This window comes from Microcaecilia unicolor, chromosome 1, assembly GCF_901765095.1.
Source record: "Microcaecilia unicolor chromosome 1, aMicUni1.1, whole genome shotgun sequence".
NCBI classification, from domain to species: domain Eukaryota; kingdom Metazoa; phylum Chordata; class Amphibia; order Gymnophiona; family Siphonopidae; genus Microcaecilia; species Microcaecilia unicolor.
This window is the reverse complement of record NC_044031.1, coordinates 433,754,209-433,774,909: the sequence shown is the minus strand read 5'-3', so window position 1 is coordinate 433,774,909 and position 20,701 is coordinate 433,754,209. Positions and strand designations below refer to the sequence as shown.

General features: G+C 44.3%; 1 protein-coding gene across 1 annotated transcript in view; it reads right to left on the bottom strand.

Moving 5' to 3' along the window:
* Positions 1-20,701, bottom strand: part of CEP192 (centrosomal protein 192) — a 459,635-nt gene that overhangs the window by 360,847 nt on the left and 78,087 nt on the right. Inside the window, 1 exon segment of the mRNA XM_030212468.1 lies at positions 12,907-13,054. Within this exon segment, the coding sequence (XP_030068328.1) occupies positions 12,907-13,054 (148 nt within the window).

The window sequence follows — 20,701 nt, the reverse complement described above, 5'->3', positions numbered from 1 at the left end:
CGGTGGGTAATTTGGTGGTCTGACATCAATGCAGAATATAACCAAGATGGACTATTTGAAGAACGCACCAGTTAGGGGTTAGAAGGAGCCACCTGTGATAGTAAAAAGTTTTAGCATCTGCTTATATACAAGGATGAATGGTTGACTATAGCACAGGAACATCTACCTCAATTAGGGAATGGAGGACATCTACACCAGATCTGTGTTGTCTGTGCAAAACACATCCTGTGCCGCAGAAGCTTGTTGATTACCTGTGCTACAAAGGGTGTTATGTTAACTTCTAGAGGAACAGTCTGGTCAAGTCTATCATCTGGCTGGAGTCTTAGGTAGTACAGGAAACATCTGCACAATCCACACTTAGTGGAGTGGCATCTGCACTCAGATGAATATGGTTTACTAGGAACTTCGGAGGATGCCACCACAACAGGTCTGTACAAGTGCACAGAAAAACAGCTGTGCTTAGGGGCCTAGAAATCTCCAAAGAGGTTCATGTAGCTATCTTTAGAACAGACTACAATGAGATTATATTGAATTAAAATTAGTACAGATACATATTTATAACAAAGACTAGTTTTATAGCAGTACACTTCAATTTTCAGTACCAAACATCTGCCTATACAGTGAAGTTGCTCACCTGTAGCAGGTATTCGCTGAGGACAGCAGGACACGTATGGGTGAAGTGATCAAATAGAGCCTGGCGTGGATGTGCTCACAACAGTTTTATTACTAAAAGCCTTTGGAAGTGACTATCGTGCATATGTGTACCTTCCCGCCCATGAGGTTCACATAGGACAAAGCTTGTTTAATACAAAAGTGTATTAGCATTCAACTCCTAAAGGAAGTGAAAGGCTATGTGCACATAGGTGCCCTGCTGTCCTCAGAAAACACCTGCTACAGGTGAATAACCACTTTCTCCAAGGACAAGCAGGACACAAAGCACACATACAGGAATCCCTAATGACCAGGCTGACAAACCAAAAAAGGAGAACGAGGCTTGCAACAAGTTAAGGCCACAAACATTAACTTTTTTTTTTTTTATAAGGTGCAGCCTGGAACAGCAACAAAAGGGCCTCTAAGGGCGGAGTTGGATTCTAGACCCCCAAATAAATAATGCAAAACTGTGACCAAACATCTCTGCTCTTAATTCTAAGTTACTCAGCTCACAGCACAGTTCTATCAGTCATTCAAGCTTCAGAAAAGGTAAGGAATGGATCTCTGCAGGATAAGGCCTGAAGCTCAGATTAGTCTTTCTTACAGCAGTTACTTAAGCTAAAAAGACCAAGATAAGGTCCTTGATAGTAGCTTTCTTCATGGGCTTGAAGGGAGACTTCTGAAGAGCTCTGAGCACCAGGTTAAAATTCCAACCAGGGCAAGGAGTGGTGTTGCCCCCCCCCCCCCCACCCCCCACCAAGTAAACACACATCAGTGGAAGCAGCCAAGGAGAAACAGGCCAGATGATCACAGTAACCAGGCCAAGGAGGCCACTTGGACTCGTAAATGGCCAAAACATGAGGTAAAAAGACAACTGAAATGGAGAAATGACCTTTTCCGAACACCAAGCTTCAAACACTCTGCAAACCTCAGCATAAGTGGAAGACATGGAACACTTCTTAATCACATCCTAGGAATATCCTCTCTTTCTCCCTTAGTAGCGATCTCTCAAGAGCCAATCCATAAGACCATACGGTCCATGTGATGGGGCCCCTGAGAGAGTAGATTTGGGAACAGAGGAAGCTGAAACAACTTATTTATGGAGGAGCTGCACAAGATCCACATACTAGTCTGTGGCCAATCTGGAGCTATCAATATCACCTGCCCTAAAGGACTCATCAGCTACTGGGGAAAGATGTAGAGCAAATCCATCTCTGGCCACTGCTGGAAAAGTGCATTGCTCTCCTCAGAACCGGATTTCTCAGTCTAGAGAAGAACTGAAGCACCTGGTTGAGGTGAATGCAAAGAGATTGACAAGGGGGGATGCCACATTCTTGGAAGATGTCACACTGTGCCCATCTTGAAGACCACACATGCGGTTGCCATGACTCTGTTCAGTCTGTCCACCAGACTGTTGCTCTTTCCTGCCAGGTACATGGCTCTGAACACCAGGAAATGACATGTAAAGCTCCACATGCTGACAGCTTCCTGCCAAGAAGTACAACCCTATGCCTCCCTGCTTGTCGACATAGTAAACTAACTTGACTGTTTTGGATGAAGATATTATGGTGCATTAACTGACCTATGAAAGCCTTTAGAACATTCCAAATGGACAGTAGTTTGAGGAGATTGATGTGAAGCTGTACCTCCTGGGAAGACCACTCACCTTGAATGTGAAGTCCATCTACATTAGCTCCCCAGCCCAGGTTAAGATGCATCTGTTGTCAACGTCTTGTATGGTGGAAGAATTTGGAATGGTAGTGCATCACAAAAGCGACTTCACAAGTTCTGGGCTGACTGAAATCTGCTAGGTCCCCTGCAACCTGGGACAATCGAGAAGCTAGGGTCCACAAGGCTGCTCTAAAATGGAGGCATCCCATGGGTGTAACATGTACAGTGGAGACTATGTGGCCTAATAAATTCAACATCTGCCAAGCCATGACCTGCTGGCTCTGCTGAACCTGAAAAGCAATGCTGTTCGAGGCATCTGCCCACATGTGAAGCAACATGGGTCTGGCCTGAATTATGTCTCAAAGGACTCCTATGAATTCCAATCTCTGTACCGAAAGAAGGGACTTTGGGTAGCTGATTATGAAACTCAAGTACCCAATTTTTCATACTGATTCTTTACAGAAGAAGCTAAAGTGCTCTTTACCAGCCAGCTATCTAAGTAGGAAAACACATGCACTCCTCGGTCTGCACAGTGACAAACTCTGGGAGTGTACATATGGCTGAAACATGATACCGATAATGGCATTTCCCTACTTGAAATATTACAAAAACCTTGAGTGGGATATAGTTGAATATATGTCCGGAGAACAAAGACCATCATTTTCCTGGATTATGAGGATCAAAGTGCCCAGAAAAAACATCCCGAACTTATCTTTTTCCAGATATTTGTTCAGGGCACTTGGATCTAAGATAGCACAAAGTCCTCCTGGTTTCTTGGGGATCAGAAAACACTTGAGAATAAAATTCCTTCCCTTTTTCCCTTGGTCAAACAGGTTCAACTGTACTGACCTGAAAAAAGGAAGAATTCCTATTTAGCTCCAAGTGGCAAGGGCATAACCCTTGAGACTCTGAGAGGGCAATTTGGAGGCAGTTTCCAAGGGCCTAATCTATCTAGACTATTTTGAGGACCCAGTGGTTGGAGGCTACAAAGACTCACTTCTGTTGGAAAAATTTAGCAACCACCATTCCAGCAGATTCAACTACCATGGAACGGTAAGAAAGCTGTGGCTTCTCAAATCCAAGAGCCTTCTGTACTTTATGCATAGAGTTAGCTTTCTTATGAATGGGCTGTACAGAGAGGAGAGTCTCCTGATGATTCATCTGCACAGCAAGGATGCTGTACACAGGCACCATTCACAATCTCCTTAGGAGGTGCCTTTTAGTTGAAAATGCCCTGGACTCATCCTCAACTTCCAACTTAAACAGGATGGACTGAATCATCTCCCACAAAAATGAGATGAAGAATTCAAGTGGACACTACTACTGCTAATCATTTCTATAGCATTACTAGATGAATGCAGCGCTATACACATTATATGCAGGTACTTTCTCTGTCCCTAGATGGCTCACAATCTAAGTTTTTGTACAATGGAGTGTTAAGTGACTTGCCCAAAGTCATAGGAGCTGCAATAGGAATCAAAACCAGGTCACCAGGCTCAAAAGCCTGCTAAACCAACCATTAGGCTACTCGTGCACTCCTTTTCTGAAGGTAGTGTAGGGATCTGAAGGGAGACCATGAGATCTCTCTTATGAGAAACCCGCTGGCTCTAGCTCAGACTCCCATAAGTGACCTGAATCAGACTCAGGATACTACTACTCTTTGAACATCCAAGTGCCTGCTTGAGACTACTGAACTTGCAATCAGACTCTGGGTGGGAATGCTGAGGAACATGCTGCCTCCTGAGACAGCGAAGATACATACCTGTAGCAGGTATTCTCCAAGGACAGCAGGCTGATTGTTCTCACATGTGGGGCGACGTCCGCATCGGCCCAGAAACTGGCATTTTGCAAGCAAAATATTAAAAAATCTTGCCAGAGTCTTCTGGTGTGCATGCAGCGCGCACCGCACATGCGCGGATCACCTTCCCACCCGTCGCATGAGCGTTCCCACTCAGTTTAATCAAAAAGCAAATAATAAACAAACAACTCCAAAGGGGAGGTGGGTGGGTTTGTGAGAACAATCAGCCTGCTGTCCTCAGAGAATACCTGCTACAGGTATGTATCTTCGCTTTCTCCGAGGACAAGCAGGCTGCTTGTTCTCACATGTGGGGTATCCCTAGCAACCAGGCTCACTTAAAACAATGAACATTGGTCAATTGGGTCTCGCAACGGCGAGGACATAACATAAACTGATCTGAAACCATAAACAACTGAGAGTGCAGCCTAGAACAGAACAAAAATAGGTCTAGGTGATGATGAATGTTGGGAAAAAGGAACCCAAATTATAGCTATGTCATTCAAGGTTCCACGTTAGGAGTTACGGACCAAGAAAGGGATCTGGGTGTCGTCGTCGATAATACACTGAAACCTTCTGCTCAGTGTGCTGCCACGGCTAGGAAAGTGAATAGAATGTTGGGTATTATTAGGAAAGGTATGGAAAACAGGGGTGAGGAAGTTATAATGCCGTTGTATCGCTCCATGGTGCGACCGCACCTTGAGTATTGTGTTCAATTCTGCTCACCGCATCTCAAGAAAGATATAGTAGAATTGGAAAAGGTGCAGCGAAGGGCAACTAAAATGATAGCGGGGATGGGACGACTTCCCTATGAGGAAGATTAAGGAGGCTAGGGCTATTCAGCTTGGAGAAGAGACGGCTGAGGTGAGACATGATAGAGGTATATAAAATAATGAGTGGAGTGGAACAGGTGGATGTGAAGCGTCTGTTCACGCTTTCCAAAAATACTAGGACTAGGGGGCATGCGATGAAACTACAGTGTAGTAAATTTAAAAATCGAAGAAGGTTTTTCTTCACCCAACGTATAATTAAACTCTGGAATTCGTTGCCGGAGAAAGCGGTGAAGGCGGTTAGCTTAGCAGAGTTTAAAAGGGGGTTGGACAGTTTCCTAAAGGACAAGTCCATAAACTGCTACTAAATGGACTTGGGAAAAATCCACAATTCCAGGAATAACATGTATAGAATGTTTGTACGTTTGGGAAGCTTGCCAGGTGCCCTTGGCCTGGATTGGCCGCTGTCGAGGACAGGATGCTGGGCTCGATGGACCCTTGGTCTTTTCCCAGTATGGCATTACTTATGTACTTGAGTTGGATTCTAAACCCAGAATAGATTCTGCAGCACCGACTGCCCAAACCGACTGTCGCGTCGGGTATCCTGCTGAAGGAAGTAGTGAGATGTGAATGTGTGGATTGATGACCACATTGCAGCCTTGCAAATCTCCTCAATGGAGGCTGACTAACTGAGCCACTGACACAGCTATGGCTCTAACATTATGAGCCGTGACATGGCCCTCCAAAGAAAGCCCAGCTTGAGCATAAGTGAAGGATATACAATCTGCTAGCCAATTAGAGATTGTGCCTTTTCCAATGGCGACTCCCCTCCTGTTGGGATCAAAAGAAACAAACAACTGGGCGGACTATCTAAAGGGCTTTGTCCGCTCCACGTAAAATACCAATGATCTCTTGAAGTCCGAGGTGTGCAAACTGCTTTCACCACGGCGGGTATGAGGACGGGGAAAGAATGTTGGCAAAACAATTGACTGGTTCAGATGGAACTCAGACACCACCTTCTGCAGGAACTTAGGGTGCATGCAGAGGACTACTCTGCTGTGATAGAACTTGATATAAGGTGCATGCACTACCAAGGCCTGAAGCTCACTGACTCTACGAGCTGAAGTAACAGCCACCAAGAAAACAACCTTCCAGGTCAAGTACTTCAGATAGCAGGAATTCAGTGGCTCAAAAGGAGCTTTCATCAGCTGGGTGAGAACGACGTTGAGGTCCCATGACACTGCTGGAGGTTTGACAGGGGGCTTTGACATAAGCAAACCTCTCATGAAGCAAACAACTAAAGGCTGTCCAGAGATAGGCCTATCTTCTACACGTTGATAAGCACTAATCGCACTAAGGTAAACTCTTACGGAGTGCGTCTTGAGACTCTGACAAGTGTAGAAGGTATTCAAGCAGGGTCCATGTAGGACAAGAAAGAGGGCCTTGCTGTCACACCAGACGGCAAACCTCCTCCATTTGAAAGAGTAACATCTCTTCGTGGAATCTTTCCTGGAAGCAAGACTCGGGAGACACCCTCAGAAAGACCCAAGGAGGCGAATTCTAAGCTCTCAACATCCAGGCCGTGAGAGCCAGAGCCTGGAGGTTAGGATGTAGAAGCGACCCCTTGTTCTGAGTGATGAGGGTTGGAAAACAGTCCAATCTCCATGGTTCTTCGCAGGACAACTCCAAAAGAAGAGGGAACCAGATCTGACGCGGCCAGAAGGGTGCAATCAGGATCATGGCTCTGCAGTCTCGCTTGAGTTTCAGCAAAGTCTTCCCTACTAGAGGTATGGGAGGAAACACATACAGAAGGCCTGTCCTCCAATACAGGAGAAAGGCATCTGATGCTAGTCTGTCGTGGGCCTGAAGCCTGGAACAGAACTGAGGAACCTTGTCATTGGTCTGAGTGGCAAAAAGATCCACCGAGGGGGTGCCCCACGCTCAGAAGATCTTGCGGACTACGCCCATGTTGTGACCACTCGTGAGGTTGCATTATCCTGCTCAGTCTGTCAGCCAGACTGTTGTTTACACCTGCCAGATAAGTGGATGGAGAAACATGCCGTGACAGCATGCCCAAAGCCACATCTGGACGGCTTCCTGACAAGAGGGCGAGATCCGGTGCCCCCCTGCTTGTTGGTGTAATACATGGTAACCTGATTGTCTGTCTGAATTAAGATGACTTGGTTGGACAGCCGATCTCTGAAAGCCTTTAGAGCGTTCCAGATCGCTCTTAATTCCAGGAGGTTGATCTGCAGACCTTTCCCCTGAAAGGACCAGGCTCCCTGAGTGTGTAGCCCATCTACATGAGCTCCCCACCCCAGGAGAGATTCATCTGTCATCAGCACTTTCTCTGGCTAAGGAACTTGGAATGGTCGCCCCATGGTCAAATTGGATCGAATCGTCCACCACTGAAGAGAATTCCGAAAACCGGTGGACAGTTGGATTATATCTTCTAGATCCCCTGCAGCTTGAAACCACTGGGAAGCTAAGGTTCATTGAGTTGATCTCATATGTAGACGTGCCATGGGCGTACCATGAACTGTAGAGGCCATGTGCCCCAGAAGTCTCACCATCTACTGAGCAGTGACCTGCTGAGACGCTCGAACCAGGGACAGAAGGTTGCCCACCCTTGCCTCAGGAAGATAAGATCGAGCTGCCTGAGTGTTCAACAGGGCTCCAATGAATTCCAATTTTTGGACTGGGGTGAGATGGGACTTGGGATAATTTATGACGAACCCCAGTACCTATAGCACCAGAATAGTCATTCGCATAGACTCGAGCACCCTCCTTCGAGGTGCTCTTCATCAGCCAATTGTCGAGATAAGGAAACACATGCACACCCAGTCTGCGAAGCTACGCTGCGACTACCGCTAGGCATTTGGTAAACACTCTGGGCGCAGACGCCAGGCCAAAAGGCAGCACACGGTACTGAAAGTGCTGTGTTCCTTAGTCGAAATTGAAAATACTTCCTGTGAGCTGGAAGTATCGGGACATGTGTGTAAGCATCCTTTCTCCAGAGAGCATAGCCAATCGTTTTCATGAATCATGAGAAGAAGAGTGCCCAGGGAAACCATCCTGAACTTTTCTCGGACTAGAAATTTGTTCAAGGCCCTTAGGTCTAGGATGGGACGTATCCCCCGTTTTCTTTTGCACAAGGAAGTACCTGGAATAGAATCCCAGCCCTTCTTCCCCTGGTGGAACGAGCTCGACTGCACTGGCCTTTAGAAGGGCGGAAAGTTCCTCTGCAAGTACCTGCTTCTGCTGGGAACTGTAAGAATGAGCTCCCGGTGGACAACTTGGAGATTTGGATTCCAGATTGAGGGTGTATCCTGATCGGACAATTTGAAGAACCCACCGGTCAGAGGTTATGAGAGGCCACCTTTGGTGAAAAAATATCAACATCCCCACAACTGGCAAGTCGTCCGGCACGGACACGTTTACTGAGGCTATGCTGAACTGGAGCCAGTCAAAAGCCCGTCCCCTGCTTTTGCTGGGGAGCCGCAGAGGTCTTAGGCGCACGTTGTTGACGAGAACCAGCACACTGGGACTGAACCTGGACAGGCTGCCAAGAAGCAGGAGTGTACCTACTCCTAGCATAGGAATAGGGAGCACTCCTCTTCCCTCTAAAAAACCTCCTAGATGAGGAGGTAGTAGCAGAAGACGCCTGGTGGGAGAGAGAATCCATAGCATCATTGTGCTTCTTGAGCTGGTCAACCAGATCCTCTACTTTCTCACCAAAAAGGTTATCCCCCCAGCAAGGAACATCTGCCATCCGCTGCGGGACCGAATGATCCAGGTAAGAGACACACAGCCATGAGAGTCTGCGCATCACTATACCTTGAGCAGCGATCCTGGATGCTACATCAAAAGTGTCGAACATACCCCTGGCCAGGAATTTGACACGCCTTCTGCTGCCTGACCACCTGGCGAAAAGGCTCGACCTACTCCGGAGGGAGTGCATCAACCATGCTTGACAGTTGCCTCACCGAGTTCCCCAAGTGGATGCTCGTGAAGAGCTGGTATGTTTGGATTTTGGCAGCAAGCATAGCAGCCTGATACGCCTTCCTCCCAAAAGAGTCCAAGGTTCTAGATTCTCTGCCTGGGTGCGCCGAGGCATAGTTCCTAGTACTCTTGGCCCTTTTAAGAGCGGAGTCCACCAATATAGAATTGTGAGGTAGCTGAGACATCAATCCAGGCTCCCCGTGGATCAGATATTGGGATTCAGTCCTTTTCGGGATCACGGGATTAGACAGAGGGAATGACCAGTTTCGCATAAGGACTTCCTTGAGTACGTTATGCAAAGGAGCCGTTGCAGCCTCTCTAGGTGGAGAAGGATAATCCAGAACCTCGAACATCTCAGCCCTGGGCTCATCTTCAACATCCATAGGGAAGGGAATAGCCGCAGCCATTTCCCTGACAAAGGAGGTAATGGATATACTCGCCGGTGAAGAAAATCTCCTTTCTGGTGGAGGGGAAGGTTCAGAAGGAATCCCATAGGACTCATCAGAACAAAAGTACCTGGGATCCTCCTCTTCCTCCCACGAACGCTCATCTTCAGTTTCAGACAAGACATCCCTCAGAGCAGTGAGAAACTGAGTCTGCCTCGACGCCGAGCAACAACATCCTCGATGGCCATGCCGAGAAGTCGACGCCACTTGGAAGCATCATCCACCAACGTCAAAGGGGAGTCGACCTGGGTGGCAGCCGATGCCACAGGCGACACTGAGGTCAGGGACCTCACCACAGGTGAAGGGCAAGATACCACTGCAGTAGACGGTATGGAAGGCGCAAGCACCCCCGACACCGAACCAGACTGGCGCAGCAATCCTTCCAGAAGCTCTGGAAGCAGGGCCCTGATGCGCTCGTCAAGAGCCGCCGTCGGACAAGGCTGCGGGGTCGGTAAAGGAGCCAGTGGCAGAATCTGTCGAGGCTCGGGAGCAAGTACCGGGCTGCTAGACCAAACGCATCGGCACCTCCTATATAGAGGGAGAGCGATCCTCTCGGAACCGATGCTTCTCGGGTGCCGAATCCCTCAACGCCCCGGAGCTCCCAGCACCGTGTGTCGAAGGAGAACGATGACAGTGTTTCTTCGCCTTCGCTCGATGCCCGTCATAGAGACTCCTCAGTACCAATGATTAAGACGTGGAATCCTCAAGTCTCCTCGGGGCAGGGTCCGACAAAGGTCGGTCCCGGGGGGCCTGCATAACAGGAGGCCTCGAGACAGGTGGAGACCCACTCGATGCCTCACTGCTCCCAGCACAAGTTGGTCGTTCTGCAGCCATTACCTTCGCTCCCGATGTCGGACTGAGCCCCAAAAAGCTTCTCTCGTTGGGCCTCTCTAGACGCTTGGGTCCATTTCTTCATACGAAGACACAGACTGCAAGCGGCTGGGATGTGGTCAGGCCCAAGGCACTGGATACACCCAGCGTGGGTACCGGTACCCGAGATAGTTCGGTTGCACAGAGTACAATGTTTGAAGCCGCTGGGTGTCTTCGATGACATGGAAGAAAAAACAGCTTCGGTGAAATCAAAAGACACGATCATGCCTGTTAAAAGAAAAAAGGGCTGGAAAAGAAGGGAACAATCTGGCCAAATCAAAAAACAAAGGAAACTTTAAAAAGGCAAAAAAATAAAGAAAACTACGGGAATTTTTTCTTTTTTTATTGTAAATTTTACTAACAAAAAGAAAGCAATAAGGCACAAATGAAGAAACTCTTTCCCGGGCCTGAGAAGAGCGGGGGGGGAAAACTCGACCGCACCTCACTGCGGAGAAAAAAATAACTGAGCGGGAACGCTCACGCAACAGGTGGGAAGGCAATCTGCGCTGCATGCGCACCAGAAGACTGACAAGAATTTTTTATATTTTGCTTGCAAAAATTCCCAGGCCAACGCAGACGTCAACCCACATGAGAACAAGCAGCCTGCTTGTCCTCGGAGAATTCAGGATGTTCTCTCCCCAGAGAAGCTAGAAAGCAGCATTGTCTTGACCTGCACAGATTCCAAAGTTCTTCGAGGCAACGGCGTTGAAGCTCAGACAGCAGACAAGGCATAGGTCTCCAGTATGAACTGGAGTAGCACTGAAGCAGACACAGATATCCTTGATGCCTCAGCATCGCATTGAGCCAGGATACGCTCCAGATCCTCCAGTAACATGACCCGTAGCCGCTTGTCAAGGGCAGACATCAGTAAAGGTTGAACCAGTGCAGGGACAGCCTAAGAAAATACTGGGGCCAAATCATAGGCCTGGTCCTGGCTCAGGGAAGGCTCATCAGTGCAGATTTCAAGGGGTGGGGGGTAGTACTAATGCTTATTGGGTACTGGTGATGCTAATGCTGCTCTGAATTCCTGGCACCGTGCTTCAAGTACTGATGCCAATGCTTTCTCTCCGCTTGACATCTGTGTCCCTCAATGCCAAGAGGACAATGTTTAATCTTTATGTGTCACTTGGTATGGGATCCAAAGATGCTCTGTTCCTGTCCCTTCAGGCGCTACTGAAGTTCCATGTCAAGGCAAGGGGAAACCCCCTCAAAGTAAATTCATTCTCGGTATCTGATGCAGCTTCAGGAGCCATGGGGAAAATTCCTCCAATGTCAAAGTTAATAGACAGGACTTCTGAGCACCAAAAATACTTATGCGCTGTTCTCCATTTTTGATGGACCTCTTCATCTATGAAAACTGAAAAGAGAAACTTTATGTTCAGGTCCCAGACACAAACAGCAACAATTGTGTGGATCTGTGCAGGATATGACTTTGCAACATCTGGAACACTAGAAACCTCCAAATTTTGACTGACAGTAGGAAAAAGCTACAACAAAGCCGCTGCAAAATCAAATGGCTTAATGATGGCAGAAAAAAAGGGGAAGAATCTACCCAACTGAAGTGCTCAGGCCTAAAGGGGAAAAGCAAGAATGGTCTAAGGTTTGGCAATTAAAATTCAATGCAAAGAAATGCAAAAAGTGATGTAGTTAGGGAGTAGAAATCCACGAGAGACGTATGTGTTAGGCGGTGAGAGTCTGATATGTACGGACGGGGAGAGGGATCTTGGGGTGATAATATCTGAGGATCTGAAGGCGACGAAACAGTGTGACAAGGTGGTGGCCGTAGCTAGAAGGTTGCTAGGCTGTATTGAGAGAGGTGTGACTAGCAGAAGAAAAGAAGTTTTAATGTCCCTGTATAAGTCGTTGGTGAGGCCTCACCTGGAGTATTGTGTTCAGTTTTGGAGGCCGTATCTTGCTAAGGATGTAAAAAGAATAGAAGCGGTGCAAGGAAAAGCTACGAGAATGGTATGGGATTTGCGTTACAAGACGTATGAGGAGAGCCTTGCTGACCTGAACATGTATACCCTGGAGGAAAGGAGAAACGGGGGTGATATGATACAGACGTTCAATTATTTAAAAGGTAAAATCTGCAAACGAACCTTTTCCGGAGATGGGAAGGCAGTAGAATGAGAGGACATGAAATGAGATTGAAGGTGGGCAGACTCAGGAAAAATGTCAGGAAGTATTTTTTCACGGAGAGAGTGGTGGATAATTGGAATGCCCTCCCGCGGGAGGTGGTGGAGATGAAAACGGTAACGGAATTCAAACATGCGTGGGATAAACATAAAGGAATCCTGTTCAGAAGGAAGGGATCCTCAGAAGCTTAGCCAAGATTGGGTGGCAGAGCCAGTGGAGGGAGGCGGGGCTAGTGCTGGGCAGACTTGCCCTGACAATGGCAGATGCAAATCAAGGTAAGGTATACACAAAAAGTAGCACTTATGAGTTTATCTTGTTGGGCAGACTGGATGGACAGTGCAGGTCTTTTTCTGCCGTCATCTACTATGTTACTTTATATGTCCTGCTTGTTCTTGGAGGAAAAAAAAGGTAGCACAACCAATACTTATCTATTTTCTCAGAACAATGCCAGAAAATCAGTTCCAAAGTATACAGCTTTTTATGCTCGTTGACACAGACATAGTAATAAACTTTCAAGTCCAGCTTAAATATGGTTACTGAGAAATTGCTTACTAAATATACCTACCCAGCATAGCTGTGTTGATTTCACCTTCAGCTGATCTTCTGTAATCCAGTTCAGTATCACTGGCTATTTCCATCCTACCAGAGTGCTCTTCATCAGAATTGCCACCTTCTAGCCCAGGTCGAAAATTGGGCTTATTAATGACATCTACCTGTGGATAAAAATAAGTGTAAACTCACCTCTTACTGTCCCTTCAGTTCCACCAGACAAGTCTGAACAATAATATTTTCATGTACCACTTCACCCAAAAGCTCTGGGCAGCTTACAATAAGATCAATATATACAATCAAGAAATCAAAACAATTACCATAAAAATCAGAAATATAAAACAAAAATAGAACATAAAATCTAACACAATTACAAAATTAACCACATTGATAATTATAAAGCTTTGGTAATTTATTTCCCAACCACACTAAAGGTAACAAAATACTCCCAAGTCCCCAGTCCCATTTCCAGAAATCATTTATCTTTGAAGGTTTTTCTTCCTAACACATAACAGAGAGGTAAATTATACTTGATTCTCAAATGAGAGGAACTCTTTCTGGTTTATAGCATTACGTTGACAAACAAACATAACAATATAAGATCTTAAATGATAAAGCAGTTTAAGCTCAACACAAGCAGAAACTGGTAACCAATGTAAAGACAAAAGTAAAAGAGCAGCTTTACCATACTTTCACTTGTATAATAAAAAAGTTTCACTGCTTTATTTTGGATCTACAAGATTGTTCAGCAACTTCTTAAAAAAAAAACTCAAGTAAAGAGCATAAGGTTATATCCTAGTGGCAGCAGACTGACATGTAAAATAATGCTCAGCATTTACTTCACAACCCTTACAGGGGTCTGGTGCCAAGTTCAGCATGACTATACCCCCTATTGAAAAGCTAAGGCAACCAAAGGCTTTCCACTCACCCCTACAATCGGACACTATGGTCACCAACACAAAAATGAGCTATACCAAGAATAGGACTAGACAAAAATCACAACATTTTTTTTTTTTAATATTTTGTCAGACTGATGTCTTTATAATGGCTCCATTGAGTGAATTCTGGACAAGTCTAGCAAGAATAGGAGAGTACATGAAGAGACAAGCTTAAACTTTCACTTCTTTCTTATCTACATCAGTTCAGTCCAGACAGGTAGGACAGACCTAACCTTCAACCAGACTGGGGCATGAGGAAGTCACAATAGCTTTCAGAGCGCCTGCATCCAAAATCATAGCCTCTTCTGAGGAACAGGTGCAATGGAAACAAAGGCTCTGCCCTGCCATTAACCTCTAAAGACTCCTGCATCCTCATGGAGTGGGCTCGCTGGTATGGTTCATCTCATTGAACTAAATGCCTGCAGGTCACTGTGCCTGATCAGGATGCACAACAGAGCTATAATCCTTCTGAAATTCAGAAGGAAATAGACTCCTACCAACATCTCCAAGATGATCTACAACAGGCTTGAGAATGACTCACTGTCTTATATCATTTGCCTTCACTGTCCAAGTGATAGTATGTTTCCAGTAGAAGTGAAACACTACCTGAGATGAGTATTGGGCAGATATACCTTTTCCTTTAAAAATTACCCAAGGCCAGAAAAAAAAATCCATACACACACATACATACATACCACTTCAGCAACAAAACAGACCTTAAAAGGAAGAGGAGACGAAGCTCAGCGCTACAATCAAGCTCCAAGCAGAAAAGACCTCCTTCAGCAGACTCCCTGTATCATCTGGGAGAGCTGAGGTAATTTGAGGTTTTACTTTCACCCAGTATCTTTTAGAACAAATTAAATGAATGCATGAATGGATTTCCCTCCCTCCCCCACCCAAGGAAAATAGCATGCCGCCATAAAACAAATTCGCAGAGCCATCAGATTAACATAGGTACACCACAAAATATTATAAATACCCAAACCTAAAGAATAGAAAAGATGGAAAATGAAAAAAAGACAGAGCAAAGGAGAAAGTTTGGCCATGTTGAGCATTTTATGTTGAATCTCTGGGAGCTTTTAATTCATCAATAAAGACCTTTTTTTTTTTTTTTTTTTTTTAAACAAGGTCCGCCTATTTGTTTTATCTTCCGCAAATAGCAGATACATCTACGTGGTTTACAAAGTTAAGAAATAAAACATGGGGCCAGGAAATATACAAAAGGAACTAGTTTACAAATATATAAGGAATAGGGAAGCAAATGACCAAAATTTACCTAAGTAAGAATATAAAAGGGAGGGAGGAACTGCAAAAAAAAAAAAAAAAAAAAAAAAGCAGAACACAGTGAACAGGGTCAAGGAAATGCTACTGTGCACCCGAAAAGAGATACTAGAGAACAAGAGATCAACCCATGGTAGAAGGAAAAGAACAATGAAAATAAGCAATACTTTCCTCTTAAATGAAAAAAGCCACACAAGTAGAAGAAAGTTATTCAAAACGAAACTGTACAAGTACATTCACCAGAACAGAAAAACACAATTCTGAAGTGTGCTGTGAATGGAAAGGCCTATACAAGCTCAGAATTTGACAGCAGTTCTGATCTCTGGAGAACTGCTGTGTCCAGTGCCGTTACATATCACCTAATCGCCAGACTCTGTCCTGTTGATCAGTGGAAAATAATAATGGACGTGCTCAAATAAGGAGCCATACATCAGTCTTCACAGGAATCAATTTTCACTGGTAGGTAAAATTTGGTTCGAAATAGGATTGAAAGAAAATTGATTTGTTCTCCTGAGATTCTAACTCATGTTGTGGAAAAGTTATGAATGAACAGGTGTATGAGAAAATTTAAATATAATAATGGATAAGTAGTGCAGGTATGTTCAGCCACGTGGAAGACTAGGATTACTTGGGGGGGATTTTGCTTACACCTTTATCAGTAGTAGCTCAAGGTGAGTTACATACACGTACACTAGTATTACATTAGATTTCCAACCTGAATTTATACTCTTGTGGTCAGCTATAAATCAACATTGTAAAGACCATGTTAATAATCTGAGGGGAAGGTAGACATCTCAAACCATGACACCTCGATCTAACCTCAGATTCTCAGTATCATACGTCACTTGCACCATGTTTTACACTTCCCCTCTGTCCACTAGTGATTATAGTTGAGAGGGGGAAGGAGAATGAACTCCTGCCTGTGCACAAGGTCTTGAATATATTAGTTCAAGAGGACTTAAAAAGCTATCACTGAAATGAGCATATTGGTCTGAAAACAAAGTTGTCCACCTGCAACAGGGCTGCTCTGTAGACAACAAGGAAATGTAGCCACACTGAGGTGACATCTGGAGTCTCGGGTGCCAGATTAGTTCTTCAGTTCATACACATCTGAAAAGCTGTTTCCAAGTGTGCTGGGGGTTTCTGCACTGCCTCAGCCTCCTTCCTCCCCTTTAGTCCATTAAAAGAGCAGAGGTCTAAGGGTTGTTTGATTTTTTTTTTTTGCTTTGAGAGGATTGGGGGGTGGAGTTTAAGCGTGGCTGCATTTCCTTGTCATCTACAGAGAACCTCTGTTACAGGTAAGCAAATTTGCTCTCTCTCCATACAATTATGAGGAAAATACAAGCACACTGATGTTAGTTCTTTGCTGAGGACCCCTTGAATGTTACTTAGTGGCCTGGAGGTATATATTGGATAATGATATATTACGCAGAATATGAAAGGTTAGGGCCTGACTCTCGGGCCTGTGGGTTCTGGAGATGTAGCCCAGACACAAGATATTGAAACTGGAATTCAAGATCTTTCTGCATTACTGGAGGACTCTGTTTGATGTTTCTAACCGAGGGACATTAATTGTCTCATTTGTATTTGAACAAGACCCCAATGCTGTGATGAGATTGTACTTTAAGAACTCTCATATACCATTTTGTGGACATAGAATATGGATATACCCAAAGGTTACACAAGACAGAAGAAAGTTATTCTTGGCTCTTAGAAACGAGGGCTTTAAGTGCATCGTTTTTACTTCCATACCCATGTAAATGTCTAGTTTGCTATTTAGGTATCTTTTTTGTACCAGAGCAATTGAGAATTTTTTTTGAATATAAAGAAACTTTCTGGTGTACTGAGAGAAACAACTGGTTAAAGCTATGTGAGTTTAATTGGGTTAAGCTGTTTCTTTTATCTTTTACCTTATTTTGACCTCCTTAACTTTATTTCACTCCCCCTACTCTTTTTTGAGGTCTAAGGAAGAGAGCTTGGAACTATTCTTTTTATTTTTCCTCTGTATTTCATGATTCAAGTGCAACTTGTAAGAGATTTCATTTGTTATAAATAAATAATAAAAAAAATAATAAATACTTAGGATGGTAGACTATTATAGGAAGTGGGTGGGTTTGGGGAAAGTGGGAGGGGGAGGGGGAAAGGGAGGGGGAGAGAGAGCGTGTCCCAAAGAATCAGGGGGCATTCCTCAAGTTGAGCAGGGGTTGGATGTGGTCAGTGGGGCGGAAGACATGATGGTGTATACTATGGGCGCACGGTCTGTCTGGGGAGCGGATACTGTTTATGGGACTATTTTGATAACGTGTTGTAGAGAAGTGTATATAGTTGATAAGCTAGTTCAAGATGTTATAGTCCTGCAAATGATGGCCCCTGCATGGGCAAATGTGAGCAGGATATGCTCTTTGCGAAAATTACTGTTACAGAATTATTACAATAAAAAAATTTAAAGTGGAAAAAATAAATAAATACAAGAGGTTAACAGGAAAAGAAATTGTGAAGGCCATATGCTGCATCTTGCACCAACACAGGATCAAGGCAATAATGCTAGGGACTGAAATCCATGGGGTTGTTTTGCAGATATCCATAATGGATGCTGTCCTAAAAGGTTGCTTTCCCTCCAAGTTGATGTGGACTATACACCTGGATGGTGTAAGGTTTGACTGTGTAACAGAAAAAATTACAATCAGAGGTCCAATTCAACAATGTCTGCTTAGAGACCAATGTTCTGGGATTTTCTGGACTGAAAGTGACTAAGAGTTGAGATGATTTGTGACCCTTTTGGTGGGTAAATAAACTGCCTGCAATGAATGAGGCAGAGGAAAGAAGGTGGGCATGGAAAGCTTAAACTACCTTAGGAATGAATTTTGCATGTGTATGGAGGACTGTGCTACTGTGGAAAAATTAAGTGTAAAGTGGATAGTGAACTAATGCTTGGAGTTCACTAACTTTTCTCGCTGTGGCAATAGCAATTAGAAAAGTTGTTTTCCAGGCAACATGCTTTAATGAAGCTGGTGTCTAAGGTTCAAAAGAGTAATCCATGAGTCTAATGAGGAAAACATTGAGATCCCATGCTGGTAGTGGGGTCCTCACCCATGATTTGATATTCATGAGGCCTCTCATAAAAAGGGAGACAATTAGGAGAGTAGCTAGGAGCTTTCCATGATAAAATTAGTGGTAAGCTGAAATGGCTGCTAAATGTAGACAGACTGATGTCTCAGATCCAAGAGAGCATGAAGAACACTATTGTTTTGCACCTCAGCCTAAATGGAGAAATGGTGCCACTTACAGTAATATATGTGACTGGTTTCCTGACACTAGTAGAATCTGCATTACTTGTTCAGATAAAGGAAGTGAATCTGTTAGGTCCTGCTCAATCTCTAAGCTGTGAGGGACAAACTGGTGAGACTAGTGTGTAACATCTGCCCTTGATTCCGAGTCAGAAGTGATGGCTGAATGCCTAATTATACTGGTTGATTAATCAACAGGATTAGAAAACAAAAAGAAAAAAAATATATGCAGATAAAGACCATATGGCCTATTGTAGGAGTATTTACCTGTTATCTCACCTTTGCTGGTCTGGGGCCTACACAAGCATGAACCATTCTCTTATAACAATATGGATTCTACAACCTGTGCCCTGAATATATCTGTAACCATCAGAAACCAGCTTTTCACAAAAGAAAAATTACTGCTGGGCATACCATGACAACTTCATCCAAGGACATGTTTACTGCAAACTAGCCTCCAGTTATCTCCTGGTAAGAGAGGAGGAGCATACCTCACAGAAACCATGGCTCCAAGTTTTTAATGAGAATCAAGAAGGAGGTTAGCTACCATCTGCTACTGTCTGATAACAGTTTCTGTGCTAATTACAAAGCCTCTCTTCATGACCACGAATTTGGCTGGACATTATTACACCATCTGTGATTGGTCCACAGGTATCATCTGACCCAGAAAGATGCCAATGTTGGACTGAAGAGGAAGAAGAGAAAAAAAAGGGAAGAACAGAAGACTTGTTGGAGAATAGATGACTCAGAGGAACGAGAGAATGATTTTCTAAACACACCAGTGAATTGCATACCTTGTAACAAACTGACAAGGTTAGCTCAGCTACAATACAAGGCCTAACCCAAAAGACTGTGCTATCTGTATCCAGAATACAGACAGACTTTATTCTGGACTGAGAGACTCGCTGGGGCTTCAGCTTAAGTCTCAGAGGAGGAATCCAATTCTTTACCATTGAAAGTCTGCCCTAAAGATGGTAAGGTAAGATAACAGGATATACTACCCATGGTCAGGGACTAGTTAGTTCACGGTTTATCTGTGACAGATTGGTTGTCAGGATTGGTGGTCAGTGAATTATTAGCTAAATGTGTATTTGGCAAAAGAGATATGTAAGTTCTCATATCAGTAGGACATCAGTATTGTGATTAGTTGTGTGATTACTTATTTATAGTCTTTGTCTAATCATATTTCTTTGTATATATTTTAGTGATAATATATTTTTGGTAGCACAAGTCTATTTTTGTAATTTAGCTCTGCATTTGCTATATTATTTTTCTACCTAATAACATTTCATCTGTGGCATTGTTCCTTTCATGGGTACAGCTAACTAGCTAGCAAAGGGCCAATTAAGTACTATCATTCCCCTGAACAAACAAGTCCAGAATAATTGCTTTTGTGTGTGATGATCTGATATAAAAAGTACCTTACACTATCCAGTCAATCCTTCCATCCATCTACTCCCTTAGAGATCCTATGTACTTGTCCCAAGCTCTCTTGAATTCAGATACAGTTTTTATCTCCACTACTTCCACTGGGAAGCCATTCCACAATTCACTACCCTTTCTGTGACAAGTGGTATTTCCTCAGGTGACTTCTGAATCTATCCCTTTTCACCTTCATCATATGCCGCCCTCCCCCCCCCCCCAAAAAAAAAAAAAAATTCTAGAGCTTCCTTTCAATTGAAAGACTTGCCTCCTGTGCATAGGCATTTAAATGTCTATCATATCTCTCCTCTCCCACCTTGCTTCTAAAGTATACATATTGAGAATTTTAAGTCTCTTGCCATATGCTTTATGATGAAGACCACTGACTAACTCCAACCCGTTTATATCATTTTGAAAATGCGGTCTTCAGAATTGTACACAATATTCTAAATGATGTCTCAACAGAGTTTCATACAGGGGCATCATCACCTCCTTTTTCCTACTGGCCATTCCTCTCCCTATGCACCCAAGTATCTTTCTAGCTTTTGCCATCACCTTTTATACCTGTTTGGTCACCGTAAGATAACCACATATGATTTTTTTTTTTTTTTGTTAGTTACATTTTGTACCCCGCGCTTTCCCACTCATGGCAGGCTCAATGCGGTTTACATGGGGCAATGAATGGAGGGTTAAGTGACTTGCCCAGAGTCACAAGGAGCTGCCTGTGCCTGAAGTGGGAATCGAACTCAGTTCCTCAGTTCCCCAGGACCAAAGTCCACCACCCTAACCACTAGGCCACTCCTCCACCTGTCGTCCCTAAACTGTACCGTTCCCTCAGGTTTTTGGAGTCAAATGCATGGCCCTGCATTTTTTAGCATTAAAC